Source organism: Manis javanica, chromosome 4 (genome assembly GCF_040802235.1).
Source record: "Manis javanica isolate MJ-LG chromosome 4, MJ_LKY, whole genome shotgun sequence".
NCBI classification, from domain to species: Eukaryota; Metazoa; Chordata; class Mammalia; order Pholidota; family Manidae; genus Manis; species Manis javanica.
Window position 1 is genome coordinate 138,949,613 of NC_133159.1, and position 19,429 is coordinate 138,969,041.

Consider the following 19,429-nt stretch of genomic DNA (forward strand, 5'->3'; position numbering starts at 1 on the left):
TAAACATTAAAATGATTTTATCAGATATAAACAAAAGGTTTTCTACATGCTTTAATCTCTAATTAAATGGTTAAATCGAACTACAAAAACTGTAAGGTTTTTATTTTATTTACATGAGAACATACAAAACTTCTAGTTACCTTATTGTCACACCCGAATTTGGGTCAATAAAGAAAAGAATGGCAAATCATTTCACTAATAACTACCAATACCATTATGCTTCTGCTACATTTCAGCAGAATGCTTACCTGACCAGATTTAACATCATTGTTTCAATACTAGCTTGCCCCAGATGTTCGGAGCTGCCTTCAGTATGATTATCTAGTAAGTTCTTCATTATAGCTATGGTTTGTTCTACAAATTGAGTATTGGTGTCAGTCAATAAAACCTAGACAAAGAACAAAGTACATTTGGGGATCAATGCACAGCAGCCACACCATAGGGAGATGAAGTTATATGATCTAAATGTCACACACATGCAGAAATGTACCCACAAGCATATATCCAAACAAGCACATAGGTACACACAAACATGTACACCCACATCCAAGACATTCATAACTCCAGGCACACCAACACACTAGAGTTCCTAAAAAATTGATTCCTACATTATTCTTCCCTCTGCAATTTTAACCGATTTTTTAAAAAACTGTGAGTGAATGTTCATGCCAGTATCTAATTAAGTCATCTAAAAGAAAAAGGCTTCATTATTTCAAACAAGTCATTCTATTCATAGGGAGGGTGAAAAACAAAGCAAATAACACTTTACCTGTCCTTGGGAATCAAAAAACTTGCTGATGGTATTCTTTAATTTGTTAAACAGCATTGGGTAAAGAGCAGGACTCAATTCTAGACCCACGAGATCCTTAACATTGGTCCGTATTTGAAGTCCAACTTTCTCATGGTTACACACCATTAAGGATAGTAGCCGATCCATAAATTTGCTGACAGGTGTATCTGCATTTCCTTCTGAGGACATCACTGAGATCATGGAACCCTTTCGCTCACTGACTGGGCCCATGGGTGGGCTATAGGTTGCCAGGCCAGAATTGCTTCTTTGCTGCAGGCACACTCCCCCAAGAGCACAAAGGAAGCCAGTCATGTTGATCCACTCCTGCAGGGAGTCTGTGTCAGACAAATCTATGGATCCTCCTCCGCTCACATGAGACATTCGCCTCTTAACAATGGTCTTGTGAAGGCTTTCAGCAGCCTAAACACAAAATTTTTATGGAAAGCGTGAATTCAATGTAAACTGGTTGAAGACTTAACAAATTACCTTTTATCCAACATTTCTTCCATGACAAAAGAACATTTTTTTACGTTTGAAAAAATTTAAGTCTTCATACTGCCGTCTCTAGTCACATACAGCTGTCTTACTGCTCAAGGACAAATGAGCCCTATAAAACTGAGGGTAGCAATAAACACAGAAGGTAGCAATAAACACAGCAGTATGAGATATGGAAGGTGGTGATGGATTGCAGCTCAGAAAGGAACATACAAATTATCTGCTTATATCAATTCCTAGACATGGAGGCAACGCCTCTGCTGCTTCAAGGAATACAAGCATTTAGAGATACTTAACCAAGTTATGTGTGCACTTATTAATAACTTAGTGATAGCCCAAGTTCAAGTACTTTCGGACCAGGAGCTTTGTGAACATTATTCTACTATTAACATAGATTCTATGTGGCAAGCTGAGACTAACAGAGCAGAACCACTAAATATTGAAAATGAGTGTAATAACAGAAGAATAGAAAGACAAAATGCAATAGAAGAAAAATCAAACTACAAGAATTTATAATATGACTGAACAGGAATCTTCAATGTTCTAATCCTTTTGTTTATGATATACAGGTAAGAAAGAAAAACTCATAGTACGTGTATCAAAAAATTTTTAAATTCAATTTCCCATACAGACATTCCTTATAAGCATAATACTTATCCAACTCTAGAGGATCTATCAACCCAAGAAACAACATATTAGGGGCATTCTGTGATATAAATGATGTAGAAGTGCCATTGCATTTGCTTTGCTATGTTTGTTTTATTGAAAAAAATGGCCTTTCCCTTATGAAGGATTGCTGTGAATATAGAACTCCTGAAACTCTGCCATTTCTCATGATGCATGTATTACAGTTGTAGCTAACATTAGAATATGGCTACCTATCTCTGCTGTCATGCAACACATCATCCCTTTTAGGACCTATGTTATCAGGTATTTATGTAAGTTCTCTGATCAAGAGTTAAGACACTTAAGACACTGCAGGTGGCCACTTAGCTGATAAAACATGGGGCATAGTGAAAGAATCATTGGATATGATGTTATGCTTTGATAAAGAAAGTCTAGGAAGTGTTAGAGATTAAAGATGGCAGCGTGAGAGGTGAGACAGAGGCCTCTTCCAAAAACCACATATAATATGAAAATATAATACAACAAATCCTGAAAGAGCAACAGAAAAGAGGGCTGTGCCAGACTGCATACACCTGGAGAAAAGAACATAGACCTCACAGAACAGGGCAACGTACCAAAGCCGTAGCCTGGAAGGATCCAAGCCCTTCCCACACATCAGCTCACTGGTGGGAGGAAGAGAAATGGAGCAGGGAGGGAGTGGAGGCCTGAGACTGCTGAGCACCTAGCTCTGGAGATATGCTCTGGGAGCACAAACCTACATTCCATGGGGCTCTGGTGATTAGGGGGGTGGGAAAGCTAAGACAGGCAGAATACCTGGAGAGACAGAGATTCCAGCCACTTGTGGAAAACAGGGATCCATACCTGGATGCTCTGGGACAAAAGAAAGGGGGGCAGTCTGAGAGACTTCCTAACAGCAAAAGGGCTGCTAAAGGGGCAAGGATTGCAGAGAATCCTCTCAGGAGAAAGGACAGATAGACAAAATTGTCCAGGTGTAGAACTTTCATGATCTTCAGGTGCTCTAGCTCCCTGGCTGGCTCCAAGGCCCTGTAGCTCCAAGGCCCCCCCTACGTGAAATGCAGCCTGCTGCACCTTGCTCCCAGCCACCCTACACCTGGCTTCGAAACTGGCAAACCCTGCCCTGGCATCAGGCCAGCCAGAGGGAACCACCGCCTACAGCAGTTACAAACGCAAAGCATAGAGGCTTATACCTGTGAGCTCGGCCCACTGGTTCTGGCAGTGGAGAAAGCCATAGCAGCTGGGAAGCAGAAAACAGCTCTTTGCTTCCCCCCAGGCAACAACACCACTCCAGTGCCACTCCCAACATTGTTCCAAAGGCTGAGCAGCTCCAGGGACTAGAGCTTCTGGGCACTAGAGGGTGCCACATACAAATATGAAACATCAAAGAAAACTGGTTCAAAACAAAATCAAACATACACCACAGAAAGAGTCAAATGAAACCAACCTCATGAAGCTTCCTGAAAGAGATTTCAAAATAAACCTCATAAACATGCTCATGGAGGTACAGAAAAATATTCAAGAACTCAGGAATGAATTCTGATCAGAGATCCAATCATTAAGGAACACAGTTATCAGAAATGAAACATACAATGGAAGGTTTTAAAACCAGATTAGATATGGTAGAGGAGACGATAAATGAAACAGAAATTAGAGAAGAGGAATACAAAGAAGCTGAGGCACAAAGACAAAAAAGGATCTCTGAGAATGGAAGAATATTGAGAGAACGGTGAGACCAATCTAAATGGAACAATATTCATGTTATAGGGGTACCAGAAGAAGAAGAGAGAGAAAAAGGGATAGAAAGTGTCTTTGAGGAGGTAATTGCTGAAAACTTTCCCAGTATGTGGAAGGAGATAGTCTCTCAGGCCATGGAAGTGCACAGATCTCCCAACACAAGGGACCCAAGGAGGACAACACCAAGACATATAATAATTAAAATGGCAAAGATCAAAGATAAGGACAGACTATTAAAAGCAGCCAGAGAGAAATAAGATCACATACAAAGGAAAGCCCATCAGGCTACCATCAGACTTCTTAGCAGAAACCTTACAGACCAGAAGGGAGTGGCATGATGCATTTATTGCAATGAAGCAGAAGGGCCTCTAACCAAGAATACTTTATCTGACAAGATTATCATTTAAATTTGAAAGAGAGATTAAACAATTTCTAGATAAGCAAAAGCTGAGAGAATTTACCCCCCACAAACCATCTATACAGTATATTTAGGAGGGACTGTTATAGATGGAAGTGTTCCTAAGGTTAAACAGCTGTCACCAGAGGTAATAAAATCACAGAAAGAAAGTAGAACAGTTAATTATTAAGCAAATGCAAAATTAAATCAACTACTCCCAAAGTCACTCAAGGAATAGACAAAGAGAACAGAATATAATACCTAATATATATATTAGAGAAGGAGGAAAAAGAAAAAGAAAAAAAACACTTTACATTGCGTTTGTAAAGGCATACTAAGTGAGTTAAGTTAGACTCTTAGATAGTAAGAAAGTTAACCTTGAACCTTTGGTAACCATGAATCTAATGCCTGCAATAGCAGTAAGTACACACCTATCAATAATCACCTTAAATGTAAGTGGTCTGAGTGCACCAATCAAAAGATATAGAGTCACCAAATGGATAAAAATATGAGACCCGTCTATATGCTGTCTACAAGAGACTCACTTTAAACCCAAAGAAATACACAGACAAAAAGTGAAGAGATGGAAAAAGATATTTCATGCAACTAATAGAGAGAAAAAAGCAGGAGTGGCAGTACTTGTATCAGACAAAATAGACTTCAAAACAAAGAAAGTCACAAGGGACAAAGAAGGACATTACATAATGATAAAGAGGTCAATCCAACAAGACGATATAACCATTATAAATATCTATGCACCCAACACAGGAGCACCTACATATGTAAAACAAATAATAACAGAATTAAAAGGGGAAATAGAATGCAATGCATTCATTCTAGGGGACTTCAACACTCCACTCACTCCAAAGGACAGATCAACAAGACAGAAAATAAGTAAGGACACAGAGGCACTGAACAACACATTAGAACAGACGGACCTAACAGACATCTACAGAACTCTACACCCAAAAGCAGCAGAATACACATTCTTCTCAAGTGCACACGGAACATTTTCAAGAATAGATCAGATACTAGGCCACAAAAAGAGCCTCAGAAAATTCAGATTGAAATTGTACCAACCAGTTTCTCAGACCACAAGGATATGAAACTAGAAATGAATTATGCAAAGAAGATGAAAAATCCCACAAACACATGGAGGCTTCACAACATGCTCCTAAATAACCAATGCATCAATGACCAAATAAAAACAGAGATCAAGCAATATATTGAGACAAATGACAAAAAAAATTCAACAGCGCAAAATCTGTGGGATGCAGCCAAAGCCATGCTAAGAGGAAAGTATACTGTAATACAGGCCTACCTCAGGGAAAAAGAACAACCCCATAAGAACAGTCTAAACCCCCAATTAGCAAAACCATAAAAAGAAGAACAAATGAGGCTCAAAGTCAGTAGGAGGAGGGGCGTAATAAAGATTAGAGCAGAAATAAAAAAAATCGAGAAAAATGAAACAATAGAGATAATCAATGAAAGCAAGAGCTGGTTCTCTGAGAAAATAGACAAAACAGATAAACCCCTGGCCAGACTTATCAAGAAAAAAAAAAGTTTACACAAATAAACAGAATCAGAAATGAGAAAGGAAAAATCACTATGGACACCACAGAAATACAAAGAATTATGAGAGAATACTATGAAAAATTATATGCTAACAAACTCGATAACCTAGAAGAAATAGACAACTTTCTAGAAAAATACGACCTTCCAAGGCTGACCAAGGAAGAAACAGAAAATCTGAACAGACCAATTACAAGCAACAAAATTGAATTGGTAATCAAAAAACTACCTAAGAACAAAAACTGGGACCAGATGGCTTCACTGTTGAATTTTCTCAAACATTTAGTGAAGACCTAATACCTACCCATCCTCCTTAAAGTTTACAAAAGAGTAGAAGAAGAGGGAATACTTCCAAACTCATTCTATGAGGCCAGCATCACTCAAATACCATAATCAGGCAAAGACACTACAAAAATAGAAAATTACAGACCAATATCCCTGATGAACATACATGCAAAAATGCTCAACAAAATATTAGCAAACCGAATTCAAAAATATATCAAAAAGATGATCCACCATGATCAAGAAGGATTTATTCCAGGGATGCAAGGATGGCACAATATTAGAAAATGCACCATCATCCATCACATCAAGAAAAAGAAGGACAAAAACCACATGATCATCTCCCCAGATGCTGGAAAAGCATTGACAAAATTCAAAATCCATTCATTATAAAAACTCTCAACAAAATGGGTATGGAGGGCAGGTACCTCAACATGATAAAGGCCATATATGACAAACCCACAGCCAACATTATATTTAACAGGGAGAAGCTGAAAGCTTTTCCCCTAAGATTGGGTACAAGACAAGGATGACCATTCTCCCGCTTTTATTCAACATACTAGTGGAGATCCTAACAACGGCAATCAGACAACATAAAGAAATAAAAGGCATCCAAATTGGTAAGGAAGAAGCAAAAATGTCCCTATTGACAGATGACATGATATTGTACATAAAAAAACCCTAAAGATTCCACTCCAAAACTACTAGAACTAATATCTGAATTCAGCAAAGTTGCAGGATACAAAATTACTACACAAAAATCTGCTGCATTCCTATACACTAATAATGAACTAGCAGAAAGAGAAATCAGGAAAACAATTTCATTCATAATTGCATCAAAAAGAATAAAATACCTAGGAATAAACCTAACCAGGGAAGTGAAAGACCTATATCCTGAAAACTATAAGACACTCGTGAGAGAAATTAAAGAATAGACCAAAAAATGGAAACACATCGCATGCTCATGGATAGGAAGAATTAATATTGTTAAAATAGCTATCCTGCCTAAAGCAATCTATAGATTCAATGCAATTCCTATCAAAATACCAACAGCATTCTTCAATCAACTAGAGCAAATTGTTCTAAAATTCATATGGAACCACAAAAGGCCCCAAATAGCCAAAGCAATCCTGAGAAGGAAGAATAAAGTTGGCGGGATTACTCTCCCCAACTTCAAGCTCTACTACAAAGCCATAGTAATCAAGTCAATTTGGTAGCAGCACAAGAACAGAACAATAGACCAATGGAACAGACTAGAGAGCCATAATATAAACCCAACCATACATGGTCAATTAATATATGATAAAGGAGGTATGGACATACAATGGGGAAATGACAGCCTCTTCAACAGCTGGTGTTGGCAAAACTGGACAGCTACATGCAAGAGAATGAAACTGGTTAAGTGTCTATCCCCATACACAAAAGTAAACTCGAAATAGATCAGGCCTGAATGTAAGTCATGAAACCATAAAACTTTTAGAAGAGAACATAGCCAAGAATCTCCTGAATATAAATGAGCAACTTCTTCCTGAACGAATCTCCTCAAGCAAGGGAAACAAAAGCAAAAATGAACTCCTGGGACTACATCCAACTAAAAAGCTTCTGTATGGGAAAGGACACCATCAACAGAACAAAAAGGCATCCTACAGTATGGGAGAATATATTTGTAAATGACATATCCGACAAGGGGTTAACATCCAAAATATATAAAGAACTTACACTCTTCAACACTGAAAAAGTAAATAACCCAATTAAAAAATGGGTGGAGGATATGAACAGACAATTCTTCAAAGAAGAAATTCAGAAGGCCAACACACACATGAAAAGATGCTCCACATCATCAATCGTTGGGGAAATGTGAATTACAACCACAATGATACATCACCTCACACCAGTAAGGATGGCCAGCATAGAAAAGACTAAGAACAACAAATGGCAAGGATGCGGAGAAAGGGGAACCCTCCTACACTGCTGCTGGGAATGTAAGCTAGTTCAACCATTGTGGAAAGCAATATGGAGGTTCCTCAAAAAACTAAAAATAGAAGTATCATTTGACCCAGGAATCCCACTCTTAGGAATTTACCCAAAGAATACGACTTCTCAGATTCAAAAAGACATATGCACCCCTATGCTTATAGCAGCACTTTTTACAATAGCCAAGATATGGAAGCAACCTAAGTGTCCATCAGTAGATGAATGGATAAAGAAGAGGTGGTACATATACACATTGGAACACTATTCAGCCATGAGAAAGAAACAAATCCTACCATTTGCAACAACATGAATGGAGCTGGAGGATATTATGCTCAGTGAAATAAACCAGGCTAAGAAAGACAAGTGCCAAATGATTGCCCTCATTTGTGGAGTATAACAATGAAGCAAAACTGAAGGAACAAAATAGCAGCAGACTCACAGACTCAAGGAAAGGACTAGTGGTTACCAAAGGGGGAGGGCTTTGGGAGGGCAGGTGGGGAGGGAGGGAGAAGGGGATTGAGGGGTATTATGTTTAGTACACATGGTGTGGGGGATCACAGGGAGAACAGTGCAGCACAGAGAAGGGACATAGTGGATATCTGGCATATTGCTGCACTGATGGACAGTGACTGCATTGGGGTATGGGTGGGGACTTGATAATATCGGTAAATGTAGTAACCACATTGTTTTTTCATGTGAAACCTTTATAAGAGTGCATATCAGTAATGCCTTAGTAAAATAAAAATTAAAAAAAAGAAAGCATAGTACTTGTATTGAAGTACTTCATGTCACCTACTTTGACTATGAGGTTGGCTAGACTAGTCAGATAACCAATCAATCTCACACCTTCAATGAGGTATGCAATAAGGAATCACTGGTATCAGTCACAGAAACATACATTACAAAGAACATGAAGACTGGCTTATAAGCAATGATATTTGAACCAATTTTACATATTGAGATTATCAAACAGTGACAAGGGATTCCAATTTTTTTGGCAGTGGTAGGGTGACTGAGGTCTCAAAATACTGACTGTATTTGAGCTGCACCACAATTGAAACACTGTAGTAGGTATATATAACTTCCTTTACTTACCAAGAATTTGGATCCAGTACTACTTAGACATCTCCTTAATCTGGTCTCAGCTCTTGAGGCTAATGTTCATATTGAACAGACACTATGTGGCATTGATTGTTCATTAAAGCATTATGGAATAAAGCACTAGTAGTTAAGTGCAGCTATCTAAACAGAGTTCTTTCTGCATCTTTACTAAATACTAATCTTCCCACTGGAAAAAAAGAAAGGGAAGAAGGGCTCAGAAAAGCAGCTCTATCACCTTGATCATGTGCAGCTGGTACTCAAAGCAGTGATAACAGTGATCACATCAAAGTGGAGGCAGTGACACTGAAATGCATAAGCAACTCATTAATAGAATCAAACACATGCAATGGCAACTTTAAGATGAGGGAAGTTTTGATGAAAATACCAACAGTGGTGAAGATGGACGCAGTGGTCTTGGTAGCAGTAGTAGGCATAGTGATGGATCTAGAAATGAGGTGAAGTCTAGCCATGCAAGCAAGTCAGCTGGGAGCCCTGGCAGTCATGTACAGTCAGAAGATACGGCAGATATTGAAGCCCTTAAAGAAGATGAAGATGACAATCATGGCCATAATCCTCATAAAAGCAGCTGTGCATGGTACAGATCTTTGGAATGTAAAGTTAGGAAGTCAAGCAGGCATGTGCTTAGGGGAGTCCCAAGGTCTATCAGTAAGAAGTGGGACAAGCAATGGACAGGAAAGGACCTGGTTTTAACACTGAGTCAGTGCCATTGGTAGATAATCTAATATGAACGTTAGATGGCTGTTAACACTCTGAAGACCCAGAACACAGTATTGTAGGGGAAATGGATGCTGCTCACATAGCACAAGCATCCAGGAATCTTGTATTACAAACACTGGGGACATTCTCAGGAGACTCTTGGAAATGAATTATGTAATTGTCAGGAGTTTACTGGCCCACAGCATCACCACCACCATTGTCTCATCACCACCATGATGGGCATATGGTTGATGATATGCAAAGTGCTGCTGATGGCAGTTACAGTAGCTCCCAGGTCAGCGCAAAATCAGAAAAAAATATGACTGGTTATTTGGTGAAGAATCTAGGTGTGAAAGGAGCTAATTCAGATTAATTCTCATGCAGAGCTAACATCTCATCTATAATGTCTTCCTAATCTAGCATCTATTTAACCATAAACACATTAGTCAAGGACCTGCAGCTCATAAGCATCAATTCAAGAGTAATGCTGTAACAGACATTAATCTGGATAACATTTTACAAGAAAGGGACACTGTTGTGAGATATAGTCCAAGATGATGATGCAGTTAATCTTTCTGAAGGATTAATAAATGAAGCAGAGAAACCTCTGTTCCTTAGTAGGCTGGTTTATGGATAGACAACTTTTTTTTTGAAGTATCACTGATAATACAATCTTATATTGGTTTTAAGTACACAACACAGTGGTGTAACAGTTTCCCATGGACAAATTTTAATGACATTCATTGAAGGCTGCCTTGAAAATTAAGGGAAAAAAATTTGTATGCAGTAGTCAAAGTTCATTTTGTGTATTCTTATTGATTAGGTGTGGTGGATTCATAGATTTAATGTACTTTTATCATCCTATTTTTTTCAGTAATTGTGGTTTTCATATTAGGTTAAAGACTTCTCTCACAGGGTTTATATTTTATCACTCAGTCTTACTTTTTGCAGCATTTTTTGGCATTCTTGATTAGATTCCCTCCAACAGAAACAAAGAAATAATAATACTTATTCTCTTCTTGACTCTGGGAACATAGTGCTGATTACTCTGTTTTCAGACTACAGTTAAATCTTCTTAAACTGTGTCATATATAAAGAAAGCTAAATAAGTTAAACTTAATCTGAAATATAAACATTTTGATAACAGCATTGTTCTTCCATCTGGGTGGATCCTTTGTGTCTTGACTTGTGTAGTACATAAGGAAATAAGTTAGTGTTTTTTCTTTAGTTTGAATTCTGCCATATATTTATATACTTATCAGGGTTCAAATGATTACTATAAGTTTCTTGATTTCCAGTTCTATTCCACTGGTACAATTTTAGTTTTTCCTTGTCTTGTTACTGCTTTGATAATATTGTTCCATTCTCAGACACAGTGAATTCAGTTATTTTGAATATATTATATTACATTAATATAATGTTTTCAGCTTACTTCTGCCTAGATATAATATAAATGTCTCATTTTACTGATTATTTAAGTGCTTCAATTTTTTTTTTACCTAATTGAACTAGGAAAAGTATGTGCAGTATTTTATTTTCTAGTTTGGGTCTTTAAAAAGCTATAATTTGAATAATCACAACAGAGAGATTGCTTTTTCATGCAGGTATAAGAAACTACTTCCAGACCTCTGTGAATCAACTGCCTCATTTAGCATATATTCTTTAAATGGAATGCTTTTAGTGACTGGATGATATTTCATCATTTATATAGGCACTACATAGGTATTACAGCAGTTACCTTAAAAGTCTTTATGAAACCACCCGTTTTTAAAGTGGTCGTACCAATTTATATTCCCCATATGTGCATCTGCATAGCCTATGACAGAGCAATTCCACTGCAAACTATGCGCCTTACAGAAATACATCCAGTTGGTCATGAAGAGACACATTCAAGAATGTTCAGAGCAGCAGTGTTCTTTCTATAGCTATCCAATGCCAAAAAAAAAGGAAAATTCTGAACAGAGAATTATAAACATTCTAAAAGTTCTAAAAAAGTTTGTTGAATGAAGTAATATATATACAGTAACAATGGATGAACTACAACTGCACAGAGTGGTATGGATAAATCTCATAAAAATAACACTGAGAAAGAACCAGATACAAGAAAGTATATCTCTATACTCCATTTGCATAAAGTTTAAAAACAGGAACGCTGGTATTCAGTAAGCAGGATAATGGTCACTCCTGGGTTGCTGGTGACTGGAAAGGGGCACGGTGAAGACGTTGGTGTTCTGGCAGTGACTTATTTCCTGATGAGGGTGCTGGGTGCGCAGGTATGTTCCTCTCTTAATATTCTGAACTGTCACTTAGATTTGTACATATTTTTGTATGTATGTTACATTTCAATAAAAAGAAAATGATTATGTGAAAGATGAAAATAAAATAACCCAAACTTAAAATTACCATACATATTTTAAAAGAACCACTAAAATTTTTTTGTCATAGACTAATATAATCAACGAGAACATAAAATTTCATTTAAAAAGCTTTGACTCATAGGCAAACATGTCAAGTGAAAAAAACAAACAAAAGACCACATATTGCATGATTTCATTTATGTGAAATGCCTAGAATAGGCAAATCTACAGAGATTAAAAGTAGATAAGTGTTGTCGAGGACTGGGGGTAAAAAAAAAAAAAGGGGAGGTTAGGGCATGATGGCTAAAGAGTATGGGTGTTTTAAAAACTGTGGTGATGGCTGTACAACTTTGTGCATATACTAAAATCCAATGAATTGTACTTGTTAATGGGTTAATTGTAAGGTATGCAAATTGGATCTCAATAAAACAGTTACCAAAAAAAAGTTTTCATTCTAAAGCAATGTGTCCTCTCCAAATAATGATACTAGGTACGTATTTTTGCTTCATAAAAATATCTTTTTTCTTGTTTTGATTAAGCATGACAAGAAAAAAGCAAAGGTAAACTAACCAATTTTCCTAGGATACCTAATAATTATAGCAATATGGCCATTACAAATCAAATATACAAAAATAGCAACTGGTTGTTAATTTACAGGGGAGATGATGAAAGTTGAAATATCCAAGTTTTAAAATTTCATTTAACCTATGGGTTTAATTTTCCCATCAGATCCTTTAATTAGAATAACTAGTAAAATGCCAACTGTATTGTTTCAATTTTATTTTTTTCTACCTTTGTCATCCCTTTCCTGAAAAGTCTGTGAAATACCCTGATGGAGAAAGAGAAAGAAAGAGGAATGGTCTCTACCACAAATCTCTAGCTCAGTATTGTCCAATATTTCTGCAGTGACTGAAACATTTTATATCTGTGCTGTCCAATATAGTAGTGCTACTATATGACCGAGAAAAACAGATTTTATTTTCAAAATTCTAATTTTATTTAATTTTAATTAAATTTAAATTTAAGTAGCTATATGTGGCTAGTGGCTACGATATGAGACACAGTACAGGTTTAGATGAACCACAACTAAATGCTGGTCTTAAAACAACTATATAGTTATTATACTAAGAGTGACTCACAAAAGAATACTGAAGTGAAATTTCACTTCACTTGGTAAACGTATGTTTAAGCAGATCAATTAACAGATAAAACTCACCTGGCCATCTTCCAGTTTGGCTTTTGGATAGTTGAGTATTAGTTTTGTAGCTTGTTCCCACTTTGCGTGTGTATCTTCCCATGCCTAAAATGAAGGCAATTACCACTTTAAAACAACTAAAAAGCTAGGGCTAAAAATCAATCAGTCATAGATCTCAAATTTGGTATGCAATTTAAGTATTCTATTTGTAATATGCACATATCTTAACATTTGCTTCAAAAGAGATTCCTGGTCACACATACATAACACGAGTTTTCTAAAATTGAGTGGGAGCCTGGGAAGGCTGTTTCTGTTGTTAAGGGCATAGCATACCTCCGTGTTTCCTGCAGTGGGATGCTCAATGCGTCTGAGTAGTGCCATCACTCTTTTCTGAAGTGCTGCTCTTCCTAAGCAAAGGCAACAGCAAATCAACTTAGTGCACTTAAGAGTCCTGTTTGCCAATGGAGAGCCGGGCAAGCCACACCACAAAGGCAGAGTAGGAGGGGTGGAAAGCAAGCTTCAAATGATAAAGCAGAACACTTCCTCCTACCAACCTCACTGGAAAGGTATTTAATGAACATCACAATGTGCACAGCATAAAATAGCTATTCCCACCTATATTTACTCAAAACATGTGCCAATATGTTTAAAACTTCACTATATACACTTCAGGCACAGTAAATTATATAATCTCTAACAGCAGTGTATACTGCCAGTTTTTAAATAAGTGTATAGCATATTAAAAACTCAGTGAGAAGTTAAAGAGCTATTCTGTTTTACCCTACCTGTGCAGAAATGAATTTCAAGTAAGCTATCTGAATTAGCCTGTAAACTTACAAAGTAGTAATCTTAAATACATTCCTACATTCCTAGCACAATCAGATGTCATGTGATTCAAAGCAGACTGAATGAGAAAAACATAATCTATTTACCTGTTGACATCATATTGCTGACAGAGGCAAATTCCATGAATGTGTTATAGTTGGGCAAGAAGTTGTGCACCGACACTTCATCCACCCCACACCGGATATCTGCTTCCTCACAGAGGTGGCGGAAACAGGACATGGCAACCAGAACTGCTTCAGTGTCAGGGCTCCACAGAAACATGTACAGGGCTACTTCTAGCTTGGTCTGGGCTTGTCGGCATATGGGTGGGGTTCCACTGCACCCTGCTGCACTATCCTGAGGGTCGGGGGGAGGAGGCATATGTTTACAATTTAGGTTATTTTGTTTAGAAAACCCAACCAGACAACAAACTGTGTATCATACATATCTGCATACAACAACCCACAAGAGCTTTCCCGTCTAATTATGACAGCAATTTTCAAAACCCAAAATATCTGGTCTGAATGAGAAAAGAGATAGGTTGGACCAATATAATGCTACTAATGCCACTATCTGTCCAAATAGAATAGGTAAGTACCCTATTCCCGATTGCAGAAATGTAGACTAAGTCTATCACAGACACAAGTAAAACACCCACAACATAAATCCAATGCATGAAAAATGTAATGCACTTCCCAGTCAACTATAAATGAAGAAGAGGAAGCACCAGAAACTTCTACCTACCTACTGGAGGGAAGAAATAAAACAAGCACACTGAGCACTGACTAAAATGAGGTCACAAATAACAACTAAATATTGCTGTACAAGATATACCTGATTTGGATTACATATTCTCGAAACATGAAATAGAGATATCCTCATTTACAAAATGAATGCAAATTCTGCAGGTAATGTAGACAACAGTAAGTACCACACCCCTTAACTGTTGTTTGTTCACCCAACAGAAGGTTATATTGAAAATTAAGGGTAAAAAAAGCTTTGATCTGGAAAACAAACTCTTCTATAATGATTTGATATTTTCATTTGCAATATGATTTATTTTTAAAAGGAATTATACACACAAACAAAAATCATGGAAACACCTATAACATTAAGCAAAATCCTTTTTCTCCCAATAAATTTGTACTTTTGTTAATTGGTAGAACTTTTTTAACTTTTGGGGTATGAATGGTCTTTCTTATGGGGTAGAGGTTTATAATTATAGCTGTTAGGTGTAGCTTGTAAGTATCAAATATTTAATCAAGTGCTGTTTACACACAATCTACTTTAATCCTCACAACAATTCTGGGGCAGAAGCTATTATCCTCATTTTAAAGTTGAGGAATTGAGTCACAGAAATGTTAGGAACTTGCCTGTGGTCCTACAAAGAGCAGTGAAAGAACTAGAACCTAAGTAACTCTTAGATTACCTAAATGAAATTTACCAACATTCATTCAAAAAATATATAACAAACCAACATCCAAAAGACAAGGAACAACAAATGCTGGTGGATGCAGAGAAAGGGGAACCCTCCTAAACTGCTGGTGGGAATCTAAATTAGTTCAACCATTGTGGAAAGCAATATGGAGATTCCTCAGAAAACTAAAAACAGAAATACCATTTGACCCAGGAATTCCACTCCTAGGAATCTACCTGAAGTAAACAAGATCACAGATTCAAAAAGATATATGCACCCTTATGTTTATCGCAGCACTATACACAATAGCCAAGATATGGAAGCAACCTAAGTGTCCATCAGTAGATGAACAGATAAAGAAGATGTGGTATGTACACACTATGGAATATTATTCAGCCATAAGAAGAAAACAAATCTTACCATTTGCAACAACATGGATGGAGCTGGAGGATATTATGCTCAGTGAAATAAGCCAGGCAGAGAAATACAAGTACCGAATGATTTCACTCATTTGTGGATCATAACAACAAAGCAAAATTTAAGGAAAAGAACAGCAGCAGACTCACAGACTCCAAGAAGGGACTAGCGGTTACAAAAGGGAAGTGGGTAGGGAGGGCGGGTGAGGAAGGAAGGAGAAGGGGATTGAGGGGTATTATGATCAGGACACATAATGTAGGGGGGACATGGGGAAGGCAGTACAGCACAGAGAAGACAAGTAGTGACTCTATAGCATCTTACTACGCTGATGGACAGGGACTGCAATGGGGCATGTGGGGGGACTTGATAATATGCGTGAATGTAGTAACCACAATGTTGCTTATGTGAAACCTGCATAAGACTATATCAACGATACCTTAATAAAAAAAAAATCCATTCCACCAATCTTTTGTTATATTTAGACCATTTACATTTAATTATTATTGGTATGTTAAAAAAAATGTATACAACATAGATGATGATACAGGAAAACTGCAAATGAAGCTGCTTACCATGGATGAGTTTCCTTTTCCCTTCCGGAGAGAGGCTCCAGGAGTACAAGGACGTAGTAACTCTTCATGATCCATGGACATCTGACTGGTATTGCCACTAGATGGATCACATCCTACCCCATAAAAGAAGAGAAAGTGACAGGAACTTCTATCTGCCTGCTAGAAAGAAGAAATAAGTAAGCCTTTCTGAAGCACTAATAACCAAGAGAAATAAATACTTAATATGCATCGCCTTTCTGTTTGAGACTATCCTGGAAAACCTGTCCTCCCAACGCCCTATACCTCATTCACTAGAAACTCAGTCGTACAAATGACGCCCACTCAATGCCTTTGAAATTGCTCACAGCTTTTCACACTTCATCAGAAACAACAGATTCAGAAATAGAAACTAACATTTGTAGATCTAACCTGGACACAGGTACTACAACGTAAATCTACTGTATGGAACACAGAGTGGACTTCTCAGTCAGTTATAAATGACAAAGAGTCTCTCCGTAAGATTTATCCCATGCATGTCAGGATCAATGGAAGTTGACTGTTTTGAGAGTAAGTTCCTCTGGACCAGTAATGAACACTGGTATATATGCCAAGAATGTTATTAACAGTGACTTTACTAACCAGAATACTACAGGTTTATTACTGGATTACCAATGTTTATACTCTGGAGAGTTAGAACATAAGCAAAGGCATGAAACTCTGAAGTCTAATCTCCTTCCTTATCTTTGGAATAAAGCCAAATTCTACTATATTAACACACTAAGATAAGCCAGATGTGAATAAATCTAACTCACCATTAACCCATTTCTAAACAAAAAAAAAATTTAACAAACTGCATGGTATGCTGAAAAACATGAGTTTGATACATTTAAGATTTCTTGTAGCTATGATTCTAGAAATGGATAAAAATTCATTGTACCAAGTACTACTAAAACTATGCCATAATAGAAGAATTTTTCAATGGACTAATTACAGAAATTTTATGTTAAAAGAAATTTAAGGCTCTTCTCTTTCCCCCAAAACCTTGTCACCATGCTTCAATAGTTCAGAATCAAAACTTTCCACTTGTCCCTAAGGAAGCAGAATCCTGATATATTTTCAAGAAATACAACTTTTATGGCAAGAATATAAATAGACCTAGATTGAGGACCCTCAACCTCTTCCTTTCACTTTCTAGGAAGTTAACATTCTCTGGACTAGACTAGCATAAGAAACAAGTCTTATGTACAAACTTGAGAGAGTATGTTCCTCAATCTACTTTAGTTATAGCAGCCCCCCACTCCTCTTAGGCCTGCCACATGGGGTCCTGCTAAAGTCAACTAGAATTTATCAGGATTGTGCTTTAAGGTCAAAGCTTCAGAATACTTTTGAAAATGTTGATTTGTCAACCACTATCCTCCACACATAATGGACTTTGTGTGAGGGAGGAGCTAAAGTAGGGCTTAATTTGGCTTATAAACATTTCCTTAATCTCTTCTCATTACCATTCCAAAGATTCCATTTATAAAGATGTCATTTTGCTTACCTTATTTTTAAGAAGAAATTTATTCCTGCAGATCAAAATTTCCCGCAACCATTTGAGAATTTCTGTGCTACTAAGCATTTGATGGCTAGTTAATTTCTTGCAGATGTAAAAAAGCATTTGTGAGCTGCAGTAACATAAAGTTCACTGTCAATAAATAACCTAATATAGATAAAATCAGTACATAAGAATTGTATTCTCTCATAATGGATACAAGTTTAGAGATGCTTATTTCCTCCTTTAGCATTTGTTAAAGAGAAATGGTTATTAAGATGTTATTAGTATGATAATAACTAGTAAGTCTGCAGATTAAAAAAAAAAAAGCAAGTCCTCTACTTCCCAAACTCCCAACTGTTTCATCCATACATCTCACCCCTGCAAAGGAATCAAGACAAAATGACAGACCATGTACACAGCACAGGCTACATGTAAGCTTACTTGCTATATGTAAACCAGAGTATATGTAAACCCAGTAGAGGTCTGCAAATAACTGCTCACAGGCCAATTCAATCCATAAATCCACGGAAAAAACCCCACTTGCTTTTGTAAATAAAGTTTTAGTGTAAAAGGCCACACACATAATTCACCTATTGCCTATGGCTGCTCTCAGGCTCCAACAGCAGAACTGAATGTAGTAATGACAGAGACTATATGGCTCACAAGGCCTGTAACATTTATACCTGGCCTTAAGACAAAAATAGACTCTAGAGCCACAATTTAAATGTGCAGCCAGCGAGCCGCATGTGGCTACTGAGCATTCGAATTGTGGCTTAATCAAAAAGATGTAAGTGTAAAACACACACCAAATTTTGGAGGCTTTATGAAAAAATGAATGTAAAATACTTCATTAATAACTTTTATATTATTACATGTTGAAGGAATAATCTAGATACATATACTGGGTTAAAAAATACTGTAAAGTTAATTTTACCTGTTTCCTTTTACTTCTTAATATGGCAACTAGAAAATTTTATTTGGTTGACATCACATTACTACTGAAGAGCATTGCTGTAGAGTCTAGGATTTAACTCAGCTGCCAAGTGACTAGTATACCCACATTTAAGATAAGATAATGATAAAACCTGAGGTTTACACATTTACATTTTCCTCAATATGTTTGCCTTTATGCTTATCAAAAGGCAATAACTATATAACCTAGGAAATAAATTATAAAATTCTTAAAATATTTTTGCCTTCAAAGCAGATGTTCATCATTAATTCATTCACCAAAAACACTGGCATTATGGAAAATTTATGACAGATCATAGTTTGAAAACTGAAATAAACTATTAAAGTTACAAAATTTTAACACTCAAGTTTTTAACTGTAAAAATCAACTTAAAACACCATTTTAACTACATAATAATCTGAAATAGAAGAAAATACACCAAATAACAGTACTTATGACTGGTTAATAAAA

The 19,429-nt window shown here is 36.8% G+C and overlaps 1 protein-coding gene across 6 annotated transcripts in view; it reads right to left on the minus strand.

The window, feature by feature from the left end:
- NF1 (neurofibromin 1) overlaps positions 1–19,429 on the minus strand; it is a 274,044-nt gene that overhangs the window by 129,226 nt on the left and 125,389 nt on the right. For 5 of the 6 annotated variants that reach the window (XM_073235129.1, XM_073235128.1, XM_073235126.1 and 2 more), the window contains 7 exons: positions 18,013–18,136; positions 16,491–16,649; positions 14,192–14,441; positions 13,593–13,666; positions 13,281–13,364; positions 770–1,210; positions 249–388 (listed from right to left, as the gene is read on the minus strand). In XM_073235129.1, coding sequence (XP_073091230.1) covers positions 249–388; positions 770–1,210; positions 13,281–13,364; positions 13,593–13,666; positions 14,192–14,441; positions 16,491–16,649; positions 18,013–18,136 — 1,272 coding nt within the window. The remainder of the gene's footprint in view (positions 1–248; positions 389–769; positions 1,211–13,280; positions 13,365–13,592; positions 13,667–14,191; positions 14,442–16,490; positions 16,650–18,012; positions 18,137–19,429) is intronic. The other variant, XM_073235127.1, reaches the window with a different exon arrangement.